At 34.6% G+C, this 22,758-nt stretch overlaps 4 protein-coding genes across 9 annotated transcripts; 2 read left to right on the top strand and 2 right to left on the bottom strand.

Moving 5' to 3' along the window:
• Positions 1-35: 35 nt before the first annotated feature.
• On the bottom strand, positions 36-6,053 carry LOC127262138 (uncharacterized). 4 transcript variants are annotated; one of them, XR_007841061.1, is made up of 7 exons: positions 5,933-6,053; positions 3,283-3,601; positions 2,694-2,855; positions 2,443-2,615; positions 953-2,360; positions 692-817; positions 36-133 (listed from the first exon to the last, which is right to left on the bottom strand). XR_007841061.1 is itself a non-coding variant. In XM_051290675.1 (6 exons), exons 2-6 carry the CDS (start codon positions 3,388-3,390, stop codon positions 749-751), a joined length of 1,920 nt encoding a protein of 639 aa, XP_051146632.1. In that variant the 5' UTR covers positions 3,391-3,601; positions 5,933-6,053; the 3' UTR covers positions 366-748. The 4 variants fall into 4 exon arrangements, 2 of the variants coding, with proteins under 2 accessions (XP_051146632.1, XP_051146631.1); XR_007841062.1 differs by having other exon boundaries at positions 52-98; XM_051290675.1 differs by lacking the exon at positions 36-133 and having other exon boundaries at positions 366-817.
• A 186-nt stretch (positions 6,054-6,239) lies between these two features.
• On the top strand, positions 6,240-7,968 carry LOC127262139 (probable protein phosphatase 2C 63). The gene is made up of 4 exons (XM_051290676.1): positions 6,240-6,486; positions 6,689-7,059; positions 7,186-7,422; positions 7,524-7,968. Exons 1-4 carry the CDS (start codon positions 6,240-6,242, stop codon positions 7,824-7,826), a joined length of 1,158 nt encoding a protein of 385 aa, XP_051146633.1. The 3' UTR covers positions 7,827-7,968.
• A 362-nt stretch (positions 7,969-8,330) lies between these two features.
• Positions 8,331-10,174, bottom strand: LOC127262141 (upstream activation factor subunit spp27). The gene is made up of 2 exons (XM_051290678.1): positions 9,764-10,174; positions 8,331-8,709 (listed from the first exon to the last, which is right to left on the bottom strand). Exons 1-2 carry the CDS (start codon positions 10,052-10,054, stop codon positions 8,590-8,592), a joined length of 411 nt encoding a protein of 136 aa, XP_051146635.1. The 5' UTR covers positions 10,055-10,174; the 3' UTR covers positions 8,331-8,589.
• Positions 10,175-11,211: 1,037 nt separating this feature from the next.
• LOC127262274 (protein DWD HYPERSENSITIVE TO UV-B 1) lies at positions 11,212-20,905 on the top strand. Of its 3 annotated transcripts, XM_051290894.1 has the most exons (13): positions 11,212-11,373; positions 12,049-12,115; positions 12,566-12,819; positions 13,437-14,028; positions 14,388-15,047; positions 15,793-16,233; positions 16,718-16,912; positions 17,237-17,293; positions 17,529-17,591; positions 17,676-18,246; positions 18,379-18,442; positions 18,657-20,185; positions 20,705-20,905. In XM_051290894.1, exons 1-10 carry the CDS (start codon positions 11,342-11,344, stop codon positions 17,757-17,759), a joined length of 2,445 nt encoding a protein of 814 aa, XP_051146851.1. In that variant the 5' UTR covers positions 11,212-11,341; the 3' UTR covers positions 17,760-18,246; positions 18,379-18,442; positions 18,657-20,185; positions 20,705-20,905. The 3 variants fall into 3 exon arrangements, with proteins under 3 accessions (XP_051146851.1, XP_051146852.1, XP_051146853.1); XM_051290895.1 differs by lacking the exons at positions 18,379-18,442; positions 18,657-20,185; positions 20,705-20,905 and adding an exon at positions 17,034-17,123 and having other exon boundaries at positions 17,676-17,784; XM_051290896.1 differs by lacking the exons at positions 11,212-11,373; positions 12,049-12,115 and having other exon boundaries at positions 12,566-12,682.
• The last annotated feature ends 1,853 nt before the right edge of the window (positions 20,906-22,758 follow it).

Raw genomic sequence — 22,758 nt, 5'->3', positions numbered from 1 at the left:
TCGCGTGGCAAACCTTCCGTCGGCGCTCTGTTTTTCTAACATGAAATGGAACTCCATATTTTTTGGCTAGCAATTACGTTTCGACACGTGTTGAGTTTCTGCCACGTAAGCGTAATCAGCCAGACAACGTTGACTGCATTTTGTTGTTGCTTATGAATTTGATATAGCCCACACGCGATAACAATATATTTGTTTCAATTATTTAATAAAAATAATACTTCATCCATTGTAAAAGAATTTATAATATTGGATAGATATAAAAATAAATAAATATTTTATCGTGTAATAAACAAAAAAAAAAAAAAAAAATTTTAGAATTTTATTTCTTCTTTTTATAATTCGGGAACCCAAAGCAGCCATCGGGTAATGTGCTTTTGATAAAATTACATATAAACAAAAATGATAGCAGTAGAGGATATTATAGCATAAGAAACTGAAATTCGTAGAACTTGATTATTCTCTATTTCAACGGAGGAAATTTGAATAAATAATTCATTTCTCAAATTTTAATTATTTGATTCAAGCAAAACCAAATAAATGTCATTTTCTTTTTAATACTTCTACTTTTTATTTTACCCAACACACCAAGTAAATGTCATTTATGAATTTTGATGCTGTTCGTCACAGTTTTCACTTGATCATAATTCATATCTATAATTAACCGCAAACTCAATGCAATTCTAAAACATACTCGGGTTTGGAGTCGGGATGACAACCGGTCGAGCTCGATATGTTTGGCGGGAAAAGTTTAACGAACTATCCTGCCATTATTCCCTATCTTCTTCTTCTCATCTTCTTCAGCTTCGAGCCAAGCAGCCTGTCATAATATCAACATAAAAAACCTCTGTAAGAAGAAGACATGTAAAATACACACACATATATATATATATATATGATCAATGAATCAATGATTGATTGATGATTCACAACTTGTAGTGATAAAGAAGAAAACCTTTTCACGCTGAAGTCGAGAAACATGAGGAGGCATCATCATAGAATTTCCTAAGCTCAAACCTCCCCAGGCAGCCTGCAATTCTTTCTCCCGCGCCTGTCGTCTCCGAGACATTGAATGTCCGGTCGTGGCGCTGTCCTCTTCTTGCAACATCATAGAAACAGCAGCAGCTGTCTTTTCCCTCTCCAGCCGGCACTTGTGCTTGACTGACAATACCTGATCCAATCCCCCCTCCTCGTCCATGTCCCGGTGTGTCTCCTTGCGCTTCGGATTGTTCCGGGGCATTGTGTCCGGGCGAAACTCCTGTTGTTCTTTCTCCAGCCGCGACACACGCTTTGTAAGAACTTTATCCAAGCTTTCGTATGGCTCAGCTTCGTGGCTTCGAGCTGCTCTAGTTTTGTTCACGTCCATGTTTTCTTTGTCGTGCTTTCGAGCTTCTTGGACCTCTCTTTCGAGCCTCGTTATGCGTTTTACTAAAACTTTGTCGAGACTAGGAACTTCCTCCTCAGCTTCTTGCCGTGCGCGGCATAGTCTACTGTTGTCTGTTTCAGACAATGCCCCGTTCCTCCTTTTTGCTTCTTCGAGCTCCTTGACCTCTGATGAATTTTCGATAGAAGAAAGGTTGTCGTTACTGTGCTCGTTTTTTCTAGCATTCTTGGCTTCTAGAAGTTCTCGTTCGAGCCTAGTCAGCCGTTTTACGAGAAACTTGTCGAGGCTAGGAAGTTCGCCATTCGCGGAGCCTCCTTGCGCGAGTGAAGCCCTTGAAGCCCGTCTTATTACAGACGCTCTTCTCGTCGGCTTAAGACCGTTTGTATCTTCTGTATTCTCAACACCCGAGCTTAGATCGTGCCTCTTGCCGTTTCCCATTTCAGACAACACGGCATTCAGACCACTCGTCGCAACTATCGTTGCAAGAGATGCGAGTTCGTCTTCCTTCAAGCAACGAAGCCTGCCGAGCATCATATCGACGAGATTATCCATTCCAAACTCATTCAATTCCCTCCTTTTCTTACATGGTCCGGCAGCATCGTCTGTGACAACATCGGATTCAGATTCCCTGTCTGATGTCACGACGATAGAGGAGCTGCTGTCGGGATTCTCGCTGATTCTGTGCAGCAATTCTTTGAAATCGTCGTGGTTGATCGGAGGGCAGCTTGCAAGCTTGATGAACGCAGCTTTGACCGCGGCCGCTACTTGTCGATCAACCTCAAATGCAGTTTCGAATGTCGCTGAAACTGTATTAACAGTCAAATCTCCTGCAGCCAACGTCTCTGTTTTGCTCTGGTTCTGCAACGCTGAGTCGGATATGTCATTCATGATTACTCCGATTGCCCTTGCGGCCTCAAATGCTTCGGTTGCAGCAAGATCTGCTTTCGACAACTGATCCTCAGCTTCTTTAGTCTCAATTCTTTTAATGAAAGAAACAACAAATCGTAATTTAGCGAAAAAAGCGTAAAAACCAAACAAATTGAAATGTTATTGTTTGTTACCGAGCAGCTTGGAGTATTCGGCACCAAGATGCCTCTACCATGGCCGCCTTCCGAGCCATCATGGCTTTCTCTGCAGCCTCTCGTATCGCGATTTTTTCTAGCAAAACTCTTGAGTAATGTGGATTTGAGTCGCCGAGAGTTTCATCAAGCGTTGTGTTCATACCATCCACTTGCTGCACGTCAAGAACAAGCATCAATCAAACTTTTGAAAATCGAAAAATGAATGTGATAAAGGATGCATCCGTACGTACCTGCAGCATTTTTATCTTCCTCTTCAAATATGGCTCCACCTTTTTCCGTGGGAACCAATTGAGAGGTGACGAAGTTTTTCGATGAGTAGGCTTTGTGATTTGGGATGTGAGCTTGTTTAAAGCACTGATGCTGGACCTCATAGCATCCTTAGCTTTGTTAATCTTTAAGAAATGGAATGTAGTTCAAAACAGAGATTATTGTCTAATGGATGCTTGTGTCATTTCTGAAATCGAATTTGTTAGATTTCATTAACAAATACATATAACTGCTTTAAGTTTTCTCACGAAATCCACCGATTTTGTATCGACCTCAAATTAGAAACTCAGTCGACAGAATTGAATTCCTAGGATGAAGAAAATTCCAATACCAATAATTAGAATTTATTCTCTTCTCATAATTGCCCTAAAATCAACAGGCACTCAGATTTGAATCTCTAATGAACAATCAGTCAATCGATGTATAATATAACTAAAAACGATTCATAAATTTCAATCAGAACTAGAAATCAAGGCCTGTAGAAATCGGAGTTGAGCCTAAAATAAATCTGAAAAAATTACAGAATCGCGAACTGCAAAAGAGGAAAAAAACCTTTAAAGGCTTAGTTGCAGATGCCTCCTCCTCGCTGCTGTCTTTCTCCATCGAAGTCTCCTTGCTCGGCTTCTCAATGCATCCCATATCAATACAGCCGAGATCCATTCGATTCCCCTCCAAAAATTCAATCGGAATGCAAACCTATTAACTCGATTTCTCTTTTCAGATCCGTGTGATAACTGTAAAAGCGATTGATAAACCAGAAGCGTCTAGAGTATCTCGAGGAAGATTGATCCCAAGCGAAAAGCAAAAATTCCAAACGATCTTTCACGAATCGGAGGTTTAGACTTTACAAGGAGAGTGTGTGTTCTTGAATCTGAAGAAATTTCGTGCGATGATTGATAACTGAAGAGAATTTTTTATTTGTATATCTTCTAAAAACTATCCGTTGAAGAGCAGAAAAATAAAAATGGAAATGAAAAGATTTTAGTCTCCAACGGTCGAGTACTGAGCACATATCTGGTGGAATCATGTGCAGGATAACTACGGTGTTCCTGTCCGATCCTAAATTGCGATTTTGATATATAACCACGATTTAGGGGTGATTATATTTTATTTTCTTTAGCAATAAAAAAATAATTCTATTTTTATTATTTTTGCAATATTTTTATGTTTTTTTACTATAAAGATAAAAATTACACATCACCTTAATCATGCTAAAACATAAATGACCCTATTTCCGATGCCCGGAGTATATATATATATTATATTCTAATAAAAAATTAATATTTAATTCATATATTATTTTAAAATATAAATTAAATTAAAACTTTAAACAAAAACTACTAAAGTTTTAATTTGATGTATATGTTATGTTATAGAGTTTATTATATTTTAGGTTAATATTTATATATTTCGTTTTTTTATAAAATTATAAATAAAATATTCAATTTTTTTTAGTTATTTATATATCTAACATTATAAATATATTTAAAATTTACAATATATTATACAAATATTATTATATTTATGTATATTATCTAATACTATTAAAATATTTTTTTATCTTTTTAGTTTTAGTTTATAGTACATGGAAATATAATAATAAAATTTTTAAAAGAATATGTATAAAAAGTAAATAAGTATTTTATTTCGAAACAAATGAAGTATAATATTTTATATTTAATTATTTATTATTTATTATTTTTAAATATTAAATTAAAGAATTAAAAAAAAGTTTAATACAGTATTCTTCTATAAAAATATATAATTAATATAATATTTTAGAAAATATACTATATGTATAAAATTAATATAAAAAATTTACAAAATATATATGTTTTTTTTTAATAAGTTTGGTAAAATTTTGGTTTGAGTTTGATATTAAAATAATATTTGATGGGTTGTTTTGTGAGAGAAAAAAATATATTTTTTTCGGAAAACGCATAGTCCAAATAGTAAAATTTAGGAAATTTTGGATAAAGAAACATTATAAATTCCTAATATGGAAGCAACCTTAATCGTGACCAATTCAGCTTTAGAATAAATATAAAAAAGACTCGGTGTGGAAGATTGACTACATACTTTACTAATTGAATATAAGATTGACTACATACTTTACTAATTGAATATAATATACATACTTGTCCACAAGTTATTGAAAATTATGTTGCCTTTAGACAAGAGTTCTAGAAATGATAAAAGTTCTAAAATTATTTTAAGCATTAAAAAATTAATTACCTATATAATATTTTGTACAAATAAAATACAATCCTGTCGAAACAAACTTAACATGTACTTCGTTGTAAAAAAAACTTGTAGTATGATCTAAAAAATTTTTTTTTGTTGTATTTAAAAAAATAAACGTATTTTTTGATGACAAGAAAGTAGTAAACAAATTCTTCAAATGAAGCAGTCAATTTCTAAGCACACTGATTTGTTATTTATTAGGTTTATATTAGTCATCACAGATACTGTGGGTTCATTAGTTATATACTCCATTTATCAACTTATTATTATTATTATTATAATCATCATCAGAATTGAATTTGAAGGCTGTTTGGCATTTAGAATTGCCTGATTTGATTTAATGGAAACAAATAAAATAGAAAGGGTCGAGGAAAGTAGAAGAAAAACAATAAAGACGCTTGTTAAAGCAATTTTAGTGATTGTCCTTTTACTTTTATATATATTTTGTTGAATATGTTCTGTGAGAATTTATTAAAATCAATAATATATTATATTATATTATATTATATTATATAAAACTTTTTAATATATATATATCATGTACTATATATTGTATTACCAGACCAAACTTAAAAAACACAATCTCGTTGTATCCAAAGAAACAAACAAATAATATTATTATTATTATTTGGTTGTGGAAAATTTACGCAACTTGTCACTGCAGAGGTTTATTTAAAAAATTATTCCCTAGCCGCGAAACGATTTGAAATCCATAATTATGGAGTTTTTTCTATTAAAAAGGTCTATTATATATTTTTTTAGAAAATATAATTATTTAAAAAAAACTTTTATAAAAAAAAATATATAATTACACAAAGAAACGATAATATTACTTCCTCTTTTAAGTATGCTCTATTGATAAATAAGAATTTAATTCCTGATTTTGTAAATAATATCTACTACCAGTACACTATGATACGCTATTTATTTATTACACCAGGGACTGCGATGGGCGTACCTGGGAGTTAAGCTCCTGGAGTCAGAGTGTAGTTACAGTGGGTTGTGGGAGGTCCGGGACTAAGACCGGAGAAGCAACCGAAGCGCGTCGTGGTAACAATTTACTGCGCCGTGTCCTTTCAGCCATTGGTTGCCTTCAACGCGGTTTTTCTTCCACGGAGACTTGCTTCAGTCTCGATCGAATCCATAAAGCCTCGTCATATCAAAGGAATGAGGAATTGGAGTGTACCTTGATCCAGAAATCAACGCCGGGGAATTGCGGTTGAGCAGTAACTGAAGGTTGGGGCTTAGAAATTTAAAATCCGGCGATGCTGCCACCGTGCTGTTACCGGTGCTTCGGGCGGCGGAGCGGCGACGAATTGCTCTGGCACGAGGATTTGAAGCCTCACGCCTGCGGCGAATATTCAATTTCCGTGGTGCAGGCGAATTCCGTGGTGGAGGACCAGAGCAAGGTGCTTGCGTCGCCGTCTGCAACTTACGTCGGCGTCTACGACGGCCATGGCGGACCTGAGGCCGCTCGCTTCGTCAATCAACATCTGTTTCCTTATATCCTAAGTAATTTTCCTTATCCGTATTATCCTTCTCCTCAATTCTCACTTTCTGGCTTGCTCTCCGTTGATAATTGCGTGGAGAAATTTAGGTTTTGATAGAGGAGATTGCTCGATTGTGTTTCCATTTCATCTCCATGATTTCCTTCATATAGCTCTGACTGTTCGTTCAACGGAATTAGCTGACCATGTTGTGATATCTTCTGCAGAATTTTCTACAGAGGAAGGGGAGCTATCCGCCGAAGTAATAAACAAGGCTTTCAAGGCAACAGAAGAGGACTTCACACATTTAGTGAAGAAATCATTGCCTGTGAAGCCACAGATTGCTTCAGTAGGTTCATGCTGCCTCTTCGGCGCAATTTCGAACGGCGTATTGCACGTGGCAAACTTGGGTGATTCACGAGCCGTTCTCGGCAGGCGAGGGATTGCCGGAGCAAAAAAAGTGGTGGCGGAGAGGCTGTCCACCGATCACAATGTTTCCATCGAAAAAGTGAGGAAAGAAGTCGAGGCACTTCACCCTGACGATTCACCTGTCGTCGTTTACTGCCAAGGAGTGTGGAGAATCAAAGGAATTATCCAGGTAAAATAAGCTCAACCGTAGATTTACTCCTAGTTACATTTCTGAAGCTTCCATGGCTGCCTGCATAACCATGGAAATGCCCTTAAACCAAAATGAACCAAAATGATTCTGTTTTGTCGACGCCAGGTGTCTAGATCAATCGGCGATATCTATTTGAAGAGACCCGACTTCCAAAGAGACCCGATTTTCCAACATCATGTGAACTTTATTCCCATGAAGCGACCATTGCTAACAGCCGAACCTTCCATTATAACCCGACAGCTGCAACCTCAAGATTTATTTATAATCTTTGCAACAGATGGTCTCTGGGAACAACTCAGTGATGAGGAAGCAGTTCAGATGGTATCAAAGAACCCGAGAGCTGTAAGTTCCCTGTCATCCACACACATCAACAAATTTAGAAAGAAAATTGACACAGTATATGACTAGATAACATTTTGCTCGTTATATCTATCTATATGCAGGGAATAGCCAAAAGGTTAGTAACAGCTGCGCTTCAGAAGGCTGCAAAGAAGAGAGAAATGAGATACAAAGATATCAAGAAAATAGAGAGGGGAGTCAGACGCCACTTCCACGACGACATCACTGTCGTCGTGATTTATCTCGACGACAACCGAAGCTCTTCTAAGAGTACACATAAACCAGGCACAGTCAGCAGCATCACTGCCCCTACCGATATCTATTCTCACAATTCAGATGAAGGTTTGGATTATTCAGAAGATCCAATTTTTCCGAATGCGAAATTCCACCAAGAATGGTGTACATAAATAGCAATGGAAAATAGAATTCCTTCATTGTTGAAAAACAAACATAAGTGCTTTTTTGTAAACAGTTGTGCAGTGGATAAAGTATATAAGTGAATTGGTGGGGAGAATTTGAAGAACAAACACAGAATAAGCATTTCTTCAATTGGGGTTTTACATCAATGCTTTCCGATAGTAGAAATTCACTGATGGATGTTTCTTCCATATACTTGACTGTGTGAACTGTGTGTGTGGAAGCTACAGAACAAATCCTAACTTCTTACCATATTAATCCAAGAAAATGCAGTTAACACCAAGGCAGGCACTTTCTCTTCCAAGTGTTCTTCTCTGCAGCAACTAATTAAACGTCAAAATGCATATATTGTCAAAGAATTCAGATAGATCATTTCAAGAATCCAGCTCTTCCCAGCATAGTCACCCACAATGAATGACTATTGGTGGCTAAGACATAAAAAAATCATGATACAATACAAATACAAATTTATCAAGCAAGGGACCTCACACGGCTCGCAGACAAATAAGATTCATAAACTAAATATTCTGCAGCATATTCAAGACAACCAAAATATTTCCACGCATCTTAGAGACCAAAAGTGGATCCAAAAGGGCAAGGTTTAAATATGATCTTCCGGCGGAAAAGATTAATCTAAGCTAATTATTGCTAGTGTCCCATTTTCCAACATAAACCTCATTTACAAAAAGAAGGGGGGAAGGGAAATGCTTGCTTGCATGCATGCCTCGCGAATGGTGGAACCCTTTTCCGTTGTTACTTGAGAAAGTGTGGACTGATCAAACCTGCAATCTCAAGGAAACCCACTCGGTCCCTTCCTCCGAAAATTTTCTTCAGCTTCTCATCACAGATGATAACCTTCTTGTCTTCAGGGTCCTAAAATAGAGCCAATCAAGTCAGTTCCAAATACAAACATATATATATATGTGTGTGTGTGTGTGTGTAAGATGTGCTGCAACCATTTGGTGTTGGAAAGGGACTGAAAAGGCTATATGGGATTGATTGATTTCTAATATATTAATGTGTAAGCTTATACTTTAAGCATATTCAAGAACTTCTGAAATCCAGAGAATGGCATGTCTTATCAAATAGAAGCAAATGTTTACCAAACTTTGTAAATTTGCAGGCGAAAGGAACTCAAGAAATAAACTGACAATAAAGTATAAACAACATAAGCGAGTTCCGGAAAGCTTATAATTGGCTTTTGGAGCCATTACATTTCTTGAGACCACTAGTTAATTGCACAGGAGCACAGATAAAATTACAATTCATGGTTTACAGAACTCCTACAATGTCAGGAACATACCAGTCAAATCTTTACTATGGCCATGACAAGGATGATATTTCCATCAACTATAATTATCCAAATAATGCTGACACTTTGATTCACACATGTGATAATTTTCAATATGAAGTGAGAGGGAAGATAGAAAAGACCAATAATAAAGCATTCAAATAATTGACCCAAGTGGTTGAGAAGATCAAAACACAAAATAGAAAAAGTCATGGTGCCTGCCAAACCAACAGTCACTTTAGAACTGTCTACAGAAAAATATTCATTTATACATTTTAAACATCAATTTATACTTAGGTTTACAGAATCACATGCACAAAATCTCAACACATCAGACATAATTTCATCCTCGATATGTTCTTACTTTACTTTAGGAAAAAAAAAAAAAAAAACAAAAATCAAAGTCAATACTTATTCAACATTTGAGTTAACAGTATACGCTGCAAACGAGACGAAAGTTCAGTATCCGCGAAAGAAGGAATAAAAATTCCATCCAAAAAACTGAAAGAGTATTAAGAGTTAACTAAACAACCCATAACAATTACATCCAAATTAGTAGAAGTAAAAACAATAAATTAACAACGAAAAGAAAAAAAAATAAAATCCATGAGTTAGGGTTTGAAAACACGGATATACCTGGAGATTGTGCTGCTTGATGTGAGCCCAAATCTCTTTCAGCGCTTGAGTCCGTGGAATCTCCGAAACGCCACCTAGGAACGCCTGCATTTCCGGCGACACTCGGCGCGGCTTCATGATCCCCCTCGGCTCGCGCTTCTTCGTCTCCGTAGCCGGCTTCGAAGCTGCAACAGCCACCAAGCGCCGATTCAAAGGACCAAACCTTACAGCAGTCGGAAAAGAAGAAGAAACTCCGAACGACACCGTCTCAACCGGCAGGAAACTCGAAAATACACCCAATGACATCGCCATTATCAATCCAGAAACCAGTAGAGGGAGCGGGAAACAAAATCGGTGGAGAAATTCCGAAAATGAGAGAGAAGATAAGCTTCCGAAATGAAGGGCGTGCGTGGCAGAAGTAGGGCTTTTGCTCTTCTCGAGCGCCTTTGTCGTTTCTTTCTTCAGCTTGATCCAGTTTTGTTATTTACAAATTTGTCCTCGCGGCTATTGGGCTTCTCTCATGGGCCGTGGCCCGTTCAAATACATACTTCGTGGCCATCAATTTAAATATATTAAACCCAATGATGTATTGTTATTGATTTTTATTTAATAAAAGGGAGAAAAATATTACTTACCATTTTACTCCAAATTGTTTTTTTAGATATTGATTATTTAAATAAAATATAATTAGTAAGTAATTAAAAAATATAATATAATTATTATATAATAAAAATAATTATAAATTAAATTTTAAATAATTAAATAATTTAAGTAAATTTTTTTAAAAAATTATAAATTAAAAAATTCAAAATATATAATCATATTTTTTAAAAATGAAATAATAAATTATGATCAAAATAAAAAAAATAAATATTTTATATGAAACATAAGATAATAAATCACAATAATTAATTTTGCTCTCATTAAATTTTATTCAAATTAAAATTACTCAATTTTTTTTTTTTTTTCATAATCAATCATATTTAGATTCAACACACAAGTCAATGTATTTTTCAAAATATATTTTTTTTTAGAAAAGAAATTAAGAAAATAGAATTTTGTTACAAATTATACTAACAATCCTATATAGTATATGATTATAAAGTTTATGAGTTATATAAATAGTTTAAATAGTAAATTTTTAAATTGAAATGATTGTATATATTTTTCAAATAAATTTTAAAAAAGAGTTTCATATTAAAAAAATATATATATAATAAGATATTTTGTAAGAAAAAAATATTAATTTTTGAATTGTAAAATTTAAATAGCAAAATTCTAAAATTTTATATCAAAAGAAACATATCTCAAATAAATGCTAAAATTAATTTTTAATATAATAAATAAAATAAAAAAGAAATGTTTAATTTGATATTAGGGTACATAAATCCTTTAAATTCTATATTTGTCTTGGGCCATGATTAGCCCCTTTTCATTCTTTCTATGGGCATTTTTCTGATAATTTTAATTTCAACTGGTAATATAAAATTCCGAATTAGAAAAAACAATTTCATCTACTTCAGGCCTTTCTCCTCGCAACAATACAGACAAATTATCAAACGGGCGTCGCGTCGGAAGGATAATAATTGGAGCATCGTTATGGCTATCGACATCGGCACCTTGGAGAAAAGGTTAGTGTTTCTCCCGAGCTTTTCCTTTAATTTCGTTAGAGTCGGATGCAATTTCAAGGAACGTTACTTTGTTTGTGTTTGCTTTCTTGAGCTGATTGATGGGTTCTTCCTTTTCTTTTTTCGTTGGTGCGGGGAAATAATATTTGATTTCATCGTTTACCTGAATTTTAATGTCGAGGAAAAGACATTACAATTCAGGTAATAATTTCAGTAAAGTGACGGGGCAGCTCTAGTTCTTCTCCTCTAGTTTGGATAATTCTCAATAGAAATGATTTGGATGGGTGTAGATACGAAGTGCAGAAATGGGGTGCGATATGTTGACGCTTGAATAAAATTAATGATTATATAAGCTAATCACTTAATGAAATGAGATCAAATTTAGTATGGGGACGATTATAATGAAAATTGCAGTGCAGCAGCAACTGTTTGAGTGGCCAATAAACAACACAGTATGGTTTCTTGAACTGCCTGTGAGCAAGAGCGAAAAGATAGACTATATAGGAAGTGGCTCTTGATCATCAAATGCTGACTTGCATTGCATATCCTTGCTGATCTTTGTCTTCAAGGGCTAATCCATTATTAATTGTTGGTTGAATGATTGGGGAGTTTCGTAACCAGGGCTTACCTGTCCTATTGTTGATCTATTTAGATAGTTATACAATGCTCCATTTTCAGGTACTTTGATGGTTGCAAGAGGCAAGGAATTATGCCGAATAAGGCAATAGTGGCAGCACTATTCAAGGTTTTACATGATTATTGCACTCTTAATCCTTGCTTATAGTATTTTCTTTGATATTCTTTCCTTAAGAATCTATGCCATTGTTTATCAATGTTTCAAATAATATATATATATATATATTTGCGGAAGTGATTGCTGAAATTAAGTAGCTTATAACTTAGCAGGCACTCTGAAATTTTATAAGACACTGGTGCATGACATTTTGAAATGTTCTCCTAGTTATCTTGGAATCATCATCTTCTTGATGTCTTTGTACTTTTTATATGCAGCCTATGCAGTGATTCATCCTTGCATAAGATATCCATTTTATGTGTAGTCTCTTCAAATTTCTATATCCTTTTATTTGAGGACCCTATTTAATTGTTATAGACCTAATTGTTATTAACCCTCTAGCTGTAATATGCCTATTGGGGATCTTTGATATCCATTAAGTATCTTGTATTTCTAATACAGGCTAAGATCAAGAAAGCCCGGCATGAGACATGTACTCTCATGGTTTCAATGGATGACTTGAGAGATGTTGATTTCTACCCCCTTTTAGATCTATTAAAGGAAATTGATGTATCTGAGGTAGATGCAGTTGATATGGTAAATAAGTCTTCATGTGTTCTGGGTGGAGAATATGCTTCTTCTCTGCTGCATGCTATCAGCAAAAAGCTTCGAGTGGTTGATATTTGTGACATCTCATTTGGGAAAGATTTCTTATTGTATGTAGCTTATGCCTTCCTACTTCTTCCCTCTATATTTCATGCTTGATTTTTATTGAGCGAAGACTTGATTTCCTGGTGCCAATTTGACCTACACGTCTTTCATTTCGAGGTTTTTTGTCAACTTTAAATGAGGTGATTGGTCACCATCTATTTCTAAATTTCTTTTGTTGATTTTTATACTTGAGAATTGGTTTAGTGCCCCAATATTTTCTAGTCACAACATTTGTGAGTTCCTAAAAGTTTTGATGTGAAAGAGGTGCTTGTGCTGTATTTCCCTTTTGATGGTTGGCTGTTCTAAGCTTGTAAGGTCCCTTCAAACTCCTATTCAGTTATTCTATATCTTCAACTGCCTTGTTTGCTGGATGTTGTTACAGAAGAGTTTCTGAATGCAGTTTTTTTTTGGTCTTCTCTGCGATACATTTTATTATACATTTACAGAGTTTCAACTACCCCTTCTCCACTCTATGTTGTATAGACTTATCATGTTTATTTTCTCATAGACACAATGGAAATACATATGCAGAACATATTTTATCTCTCCCATGACAGTACTCTCTGTCTTACTTAATGTTTTGAAGAAATAATGTGAACTCACTTGGGAGTTTTTCTGCCAGGGATCTTGCTCAGCGAGGTTTATCATGCCAAGTTCTAAATTTAAGGTCTTCTCATTTCCGAAAGCTCAGTATGGTTGGACAATTTGTGCGAATGCAGACACTTAACCTAGATTTTAGCACTTCCCTTACTAGTTTTCGGGAGGATTGCTTTTCCTGTATGCCAAATTTAAGGTTTCTTTCACTATGTGAAACAAGAATTACAAATCTGTGGACCACTAGTGCAGCGCTAGAGAAGCTGCCTTCACTAGTTGAACTTCGATTTCAGAAGTGCTTATATTGTAGTGATATGGACTATTCTTCTGCATCACCTGGAAATGAAATAAATGAAGATATGAGTTCGAGTTATGTGGAACTTGGCTTGCATGTAGATTTACATTCTCCAAGTGATGAAGTTTTTTCACATTTACAACTAGATGTGGATGATGAAGATATGGGTAATTATGATATAGTTCAGGATGTCAGAAGTTCAAATGAGGGTTCCTCAGATGACAGTGAAGTTGACTTTTCAGGTCATCGTCAGGACTTTGAACAGCTGGAGCTTGCTCCTGATAGAACTCTTGGCTGGAATGAACTGACTGATATGCCAAATGAGGTACTGAAGTCTTAAGAATTTTTCCCTTTAGTTATTCTGCTGTGCTCTTATGTTCTTGTGGAGGAGCAGTGCAGTGATTTCAACTGGACTAAGTATTCTCAAATTACCATACTCCATATATTTTACTTTTGAGCTTGGCATGGGATATTTTCTCTCCACTCATGTTTGCATGCTGCTTGATTTTTGTGCAAAACTGGCTATTTAGAAAGCTTCTTTTTGTAAAATTAGAGTTAGATTGACCAACATGGAATGTAGTGTTGCTTTGAACATTTTGAGTCCTTCCTAAGGCGCCTTCATTCTGCAAAGTCTATGCAGTTGAGTTATAATTTCACTAAATGGAGTTCTTGTTTTTTATTCAGATATCATTTGGAACACTGGACATGCAACACGATGACCTATTTCCACATGAATTGGTCAACTTGAGTCCTCTTACTTCTACTGCCACAAAGAAGTACATTTCTCGTCATGCATCTCCAATATGCTATGAGAAACATTACAGGGATTACATGATAGCTTCCTTGCCAAACCTTAAAGTTCTTGATAATTTGCCAGTTGAAGAAGTTGAGAGGGAAAGAGCCAATGATATCTTCTCGCAGCATTTTGAATATCTTCCATACAACAGACGTTACAAGGAGAGTGTGGTTAGCCTGTTGCAGCAACGTGAAATCAAATCTAACCTATCTTGTACTCCTCCCTCAAAGAAACAGTTCTCCACTTCAAGAATATCTCAATGTTTCTATTCCAGATCAATATCTGCCGCAATAATGGGATCTTCTGCGTGGCCTATTTTACATCCTCTTTCGATTACAAGTGGTGTGTTGAGGGAGGAGAGAAGAAATTTTCGACCAAGACAGTTTGAGTATCATCCATCAGATTCAAGTCTTATGGTTTTTGGAACCTTGGATGGTGAAGTTGTCATTATAAACCATGAGAGTGGGAAAATTGTTCGGAACATTCCCTCACTTGGAGCTATGAATAGTGTGCTGGGACTGTGCTGGCTGAAAAGGTACCCTTCTAAGGTATGTGTCTATTCTAATGTTTTTCATATGGTTTGTTAGTGGCATCTGCCAATTTGATTGTGAAGACTTTATACGATACTGCTATGTATTTTTCTATTAATAAAGTCAGATTGTTGTTTAATCACTATTGGGTTGCCGTAAGTACTATGATGCACCTTGTGGTCTGTTTGTCCCACACACTAGATATTACACTACTAGTTTGGGAGTATTAAGGTATAGAAAAGTGAGGGAAAGACTTCTCACTCAAAACTGGACAAAAAGCTTTTTCGCAGGAGGAAGAAAGCTTTCCTTTCTTTTCCTTCTAAATTCATCCATGAAAACATTAGTCTCATCCATTGTTTTTTCTCCCATTAGGATTAATTCCTTTGGAAACATTTGGTATAATTGTTTCTCATCCGTAACACAACAGGTGAACCTCGAGTAAGTCTCAGATGAAATCATACAGTCTATAAATTCTTTGTGATGCAGTAAAGGGAGTTGAGTCCTGCCCTATATGTTCCCAACTTTTATCACTGCTGCGTAATGTGGCCCTTTTCTTTTGAATTTGGTTTCACCGCCATACCATCTAGAAGACTTACATGCTGTTATAAACACATTGGTTGTGGATTCAAAACCCAGTCTAAAACAGTTTTTAATGGTTTGTCTTTTGAGAAATTTCTTCTGTTCTTAAGACATAATATATAATGCTTTTTCCCATGTTTCAACTGTGTTCCCTTCTCATTCTAATTGCTTTGTTGCATGTCAGCTCATTGCTGGTTCAGATAATGGTTCGCTTCGACTGTATGATATAAAACATATTCCTGCTGAGGGTGGATGGCTGCATCACACTCCTGGTTCCATCAACTTTGATGAATTCGACCAGTTGACTTCAGTCCATGTCAATTCGACAGATGAACTTTTTCTTGCCAGTGGATACTCAAAAAATGTTGCTTTGTATGACATTGGCACTGGAAGACGGTTGCATGTTTTTGCAGATATGCATCAAGAGCATATCAATGTAGTCAAGTTTTCAAATCACTCTCCATCTATGTTTGCGACGTCATCTTTTGATCAGGATGTTAAGATGTGGGATATAAGACAAAAGCCAATACAACCTTGTTATACTGCTACAAGCTCTCGAGGGAATGTGATGGTCTGTTTTTCACCTGATGATCACTATCTTCTTGTTTCAGCTGTTGACAATGAGGTAATCTGGGATGGGGAGTTCGACTTACATTTTCTTCTTTTGTTTTAATCAGAGGAAACAGTCTGTTGACTGTCCTTTTGCTTTTGCGCTCTTATTCGGTTGTAGGGATTGAATGTAAACATTCCTTATGCAACCATGTGAGCTCTATCCTTCTTGTTTAGCTTCTTTGCTACAAGAAATGACTAATAATCATTTTGTCTGATATAACAATTTGATAAGTTACTGAGGATTGCCGGATCATGTGATGCTACTGACACAGGGTTGATTGATTTGCTTTATTGTAAGTAAAAAGGAAACAAATCATGTGGATTTTGGAGCTTATTAGGTGCTTCATGTTCTCTAAGGTTCCTTTTAGTGTTCAGATCACCAATAGGTTACCAATTAAGTTTGCGAACATTTAAACTGTAAACACATGAATAATCAGCTGCACACGACTTAAAAAACATACCATTTCTTTTTTAATTATTAATGATGTTTTTTCCAGGTAAAGCAGCTACTGGCTGTTGATGGAAGGCTCCATATGGATTTTGGTATAGCTTCCACTGGAAGTTCCCAAAACTACACTCGCTCTTACTACATGAGTGGGAGGGATTATGTAATAAGCGGTAGTTGTGATGAACATGTGGTTCGCATCTGTTGTGCAAACACAGGGAGGCGACTCAGGGATGTGTCATTGGAGGTCCGTGTGTTTATAATCATTTTTTTCCCAATGAAACCTTTATTTCTGAAGACAATAGTAGAAGTAGATTCTTTACATGGTAAAATTGAAAGTGACGAGTCTAGATCATTGTTTCAAACAGGCAGTTATGAGGCATAGCACTGTGACTCTCCATTGTAAATTTGGAATTATTTTCTAGTGGTTCCTCCCAGATGCCTCTGAGGATGCAAATGTAATTTAGTTGCAATTCTAACATTTTTATGATTGTTCTTGCAATTATTGTTATTGTCGACATTTTCGTTGCATAATCCATACTCTGATGGAGATATAATGATTATACTACAGGGTAAAGGTGTGGGAGCTTCAATGTTCGTTCAATCATTGAGAGGCGACCCTTTCCGGGTAATTTCACGAATATGGTTTATTGTCCCATCTCCTTTTCACTATAATATAACTTTAAAGTTGAGAAATACCACTTACACTTTGTTTTAGATTTGACAGTTTATTATTTAGTTTGAGGACATATTTAATTTCCAGTTATGATCATACCTGTATTTTTAAGATTTTGCATTATTGCATACACAAGCTGATGAGTCATATATATCCTATATAATAATTTATATTCTCTTGTTTACAGAATTTCAGCATGAGCATTTTGGCTAACTATGTAAGACCAAGTTCAAATTCAGAAATTGTTAAGGTATAGTATATGCCTCGGTTCTCATTCTTTGTATACACACTCTCTCTTGTCTTTTGGTTAACCACATTGTATTTATACTTGTAGGTTAACCTTTTGGAATCTAAGGACCATGAGAAATCACATAATTACAAGCAACAACATCACTCAGTTACTGGAATGGGAGGTTGAGATTGTCATAGTCATAGTCTACTAATCATTCGTCATATATACAAATATATAAGGTTGTGCATTATGAGTAAGTCGCAGCTGTTATATTAGGTTGTACATTATGAGTAAGTCACAGCTTAATTGAAAGAAAATGCTCAATTGAACTTCTGTTGCTGTTGTATAAACATTTGTTGTACAAAAGCTTACCTTCAATCCAACTAAAATAACTTATTCTGTCCCATCTCTTTATATATAAATTTTTTGCATCTGTAGCTCAGGAATTTCGAATTCTGGCATTGTTTCAATTAAATGCTGTGTGTTCATTCTTGGCATTGGAGATTATGTTGTACATGTAGTTATATATATGGAACTGCATCTGCCTGAAAATGCAAAAAAGCTTCACGGAGACGAGAAGAGTCGAGGCGGAAAAGCATTCAAGAGCATGGAACTGTTATTTTGCCTAGCTCAAATTCTACACTATGGTTTGGTTGGAGGAATAAGAACCCAGGTTTGATTTAGTTTTAAGAACTTATCAAACTATCTATGTTGGGATTGTTTTACTTGTAAAAGCATAGAAAACTGCACCAATGTCTCCCTAATATGAATCTGACTAACATTAATTCTTTCTGTCTGTATGCAGGCAAGTCAGCAGTGGTCATAAAGAAGCATCCTAGAAACAGAAAAATATCCTGTGTGGCTGTGAGGTAAGAAATAAGGAAGGTGGTTTTGTACCTTTGCTTGTATATGATCATCACTGCACCCATTTTAAAATGTATTTTATTTTTAAAATTTTAACTGCATTCAGTCCAATTCTGAAAGCCTCCTTTTGGGCAGTAAAAGTTGATTCAGTCAAATATGGCATGTATGTAAAAATCAGTTGCTGATTCACATGGCATCCATGGAATTGAATTGAAGCAGGTTAGAATGAGGCAAAGATGGATACGCCATATCCATGGTGGGGTGCACTAAAGTACATTGCCAGCCAGGTGGTGATGGTGCTGAATTCCACTGTAGTACTACAGAAGGTTAGTGCTGCTGTTTGACACCTGTTTTTATCTTTATCTAACGTGCTGTTCTTGAAACTAGGAATTATGGGCTTCTGCAAAATAGTTGTTGAGCATTGCCCTTATTTTATTTTATTTTATTTAAAAAAAATAAAATAAAATTTATGGTTTCTGGACACTGCTATTACTACTAATAAATATGATAGAGAATATAAAATGCATTGGATCTGGCATTCTATCCCACCCCAGCTGGCACCCACAGGCAAAACTACAACCTCCCACCGCAACCCCCTTATCATCCCATCCCATATTCCCATATTGTAAAAAAGGCAGATAGTACACGTTTCCAAAGCACAAAAAATGTGTTGTATGTATATATGAAGTATGTATTGTATATATATATTTTGTGTTAAAATCAATGATAATGTGTGTTGTGAACTATTGTCATTCAGTTTATATGTTGTATTTGTATATATTACTCCTTTCGTCTCACAAAAATATGCTCAAAAATTTTTTGGCACGGATTTTAATGTGTGGAGTTTTGATTGATATATATTTGTTATTTTTCGTTTTTTATGGTAAGAAAAATATAAATAATTAATATAAATTTTTACTAAATAAAAAAAATTAGAACATTTTAAAGAGATAAAAATAAAAAATAAAAAGTGAGCATATATTTAGAAGACAGAGGAGTAATACAAATCATGGGTTGTTATTTAATATTGTATGTATTGCTTGCATGTATTTAGTGTGCTGTTAGTATTATGCTCAAAGTTCTAAATCACCCCGATATAATGAGTAAATTGTATTATGTTTTATTATAAATACACAAAACATTTGTATTGTATTTATTGTGTGAGATGTTGCTTTATATTAAAATATGTCTTTTCATCCAAAATCGATGTTGTAAACTTGCATCTAACTATTGTATAAAGAGAATGTTTTGTGCATATTTTATAAGAAAATTTTATAAAATAAATAAAGTATAAGTGAATATTATGTAATTTACCCCCCTCCTCTCTTCTGTCTCTCTCTATATATATATATGGAATAAAGTAGTAAGTACGTACATTTGTTGTTGTTGGATGCATCCATAAAACCGTGTGGACCTGCAGTACTCACTCACTCTCCCCCCTGCATGCATTGTTTGTTAGTCCTATATTAATTAATTAATATATTTATTTATTTATTTATAAAGAAACCATGACAGGAATCTTTTGGTTTGGCTGGAGTAGTAACTAGTAGTAGTGTTGTTTTGGTCTATAAATACCTCTGTATATTTTCCATCATCATCATCATCACTCAATATTATTCTCAGAGGACAACGCAAATAATTAATGATGAAGGTTGTTTTGGTGGCTTCTCTCCTCCTGTTTTCCATTATCGTTTTGAGCAGCACCACCTTCATCCACCCTACAATGGCTGCTGCTGATGGTTTTGGTGGTAAGTTTAAGATAAATATATACTCTCTCCGTCCATTTCAAAGTTTATATTTGTTTTTTGCGTGTTCATTTTTAAATATTAACGTAGTACAAATTAAAAAAAAAAATTATAAAAATATTTTTAATGTTACTTAAATTTATTAAATGGACGGAGGGGGTATTTAGTAAAGTCAATTTAATTTTTTAAGCTCGAGTTTGTTTCTTGAATATAGCGAGCTAAAGGTCATGTTCGATTCATTTAGCTCAACTAACAAAGCTTATAACAAGTTGAGTCGGCTAAAAGCTTGTTTGTTTTATATTATAGCTCTGACATAAGTCTACAAGTTTAGGCTTTGTTTACCATTTTTTTAAAAATATAACGTGAAATATATATATTTTTTTCTCACAAAATATCAAATCAAATATTTATTTTTCCAAAACTTTCAAATTTCCAAAAACCTCTAAAAAAATCTTCTATCTAAACAAAGCCTAATAGTGATCATTGCTCATATATATATATATGTACGTACGGTGAGTGCAGTGTGCGGGCGGAGTTGCCGGATGCGGTGCAGCCGGGCGGGCATGAAGGATCGGTGCCTGAAGTATTGCGGGATATGCTGCTCCAAGTGCCGGTGCGTGCCGGCGGGGACTTATGGAAACAAGCATCAGTGTCCTTGCTACAGAGATATGCGCAACTCCAAGGGCAAGCCCAAATGCCCTTAGAAATTTCATTTATTCATTTTCAAGTTCGGCCTTCATCAATGATTATGTTATGGCTCGTATCTCGTTGTTTTCTTCGGTTGGCATTTGTGCCTTCTCTGTGTATTTTGGATTGGAATTATATATTTTGATATATGAGTGAATGAATATCAGGTGTGTTTGTTTTGTATATTGATTCGATGGATAATGAATAAAATAATATAAATATGTATTAAATTTAATTGATAAAATTTATATTATACAGTATATAAATTTATATTATATTTAACATATATATATATATTTTGGATGTGCTACTGTAACTACGAGAATTTAGATAAAATATAATTAGAAGGTAATTAAGAAATATTTATTATTTAGTAAAAATAATTATAGATTAAGATTAAGATAAATAAATAGGTTAATTAAATTTTAAAAAATTATAAAATTTAAAATTTAAAATGTGATTAAAGTGGATAATCATATTTAAAAAATAAAAAATAGGAACAGCGACGGATGGAGTATTTAAATTATATTTTATTTAAAAAATAAATAAAAAATTAATTTTACGTTGTTCAAAATTTTTGTTATTCAAATTTTAATTCAAAATTTAAACTTCCAAACAAATACACCCATGTGTATTTAGTTGGGAATTTTATTTTAATTTTGTTTATTTATTAAGTATTAATTTAACATTTAAAATATTATATTAATTATTTAAATTCAACATTTTTATTGTTCAAAATTTAAATCTAAAATTCAAATACATGCATTTTGGATCCGAGGAGCGCATGGCGTTATTAACTCCCATCTCCGTCTCAGTATACCTATTGAGGTTGTATTTTTTTTTTCAAAAAATTTATATGATATTTTATATATATATAAAAGTGACTCTATATTTGTACTGTTGATTCCATCTGTTCAAATATAAGTCTGTTTTTTGTTTAAAAAAATTAATAAAATAAAATAATTTATTTTTATTTATAGCAAATAATTATATATAATTTTTAATATTATATTTATTTATAAATACTATAATTATTGACAAATTCCCCTAAACTTTTTATAGACTAAAAAAGTTGTTATGAAAATTTCAGGAAATCAAGATGAGAAAACAAAGACAAAAGAACACAAGAATTTGGTAACCCAGTTCGATCACAAAGATCTACGTCTGGGGGCGCTGCCAAGCCAGGAATTTTACTATAAAGTACGCAGGCACATGTTAAAGTGAGAATACATGGATATTTATAGCCTAAGCCTTTGACAATAATATCCAAATCATATCTCTAAAATCTAAAATATAATATCCAAATCATATCCCTAGATTTTAGGATATAATCAGGCTTCATATCCCAACAATCTCCCACTTGAAGACTGATTTCATCTTCCACTTCAACATACCCCATCCAATCTCCACTCCCCACAATTCGGTGTTCTGATTCGAATCATTCCTTTACCTACAATTTTCAGTGTCTCATCATCTCCAAGATAGACAACACCAAAATTACCTGTGGTATAGGATTCCATGATTCTCGAATAACTGCATGAGTGAAATGACGTTCAACCAAAATCCATGACTCCATTGGACTGCTGACGCTCAGAATCAGCGCATCGGATATCTCCTCCGTTGCGTTTGCTGAACCCTGATCCTTCTCCGTCGCCCTGCACTGTCGTTTCAAGTGCCCCTTGCAGTTCCAATATACCACCTGACTTGCATCTTCCTTGTCCTTATTCTTCGGCTTCAACTTTGACTATTCTTGATCTTCACCCTTTCCTTTTGCCTCAAATCTAAATTCAGTCGAGACATTCTCCCAAAGGGTTAGTCGAACCGCACTCATCGTCTTCCTGTTGATCTTCTTGTATTCGGCTTCATCCATGTCTTCGGATTTCTCCTTC

This window comes from Andrographis paniculata, unplaced genomic scaffold (genome assembly GCF_009805555.1).
Source record: "Andrographis paniculata isolate CXL003 unplaced genomic scaffold, ASM980555v1 Contig65END, whole genome shotgun sequence".
NCBI classification, from domain to species: Eukaryota; Viridiplantae; Streptophyta; class Magnoliopsida; order Lamiales; family Acanthaceae; genus Andrographis; species Andrographis paniculata.
The sequence above is the reverse complement of the archived record's forward strand: the minus strand, read 5'-3'. Positions and strand labels throughout refer to the sequence as shown.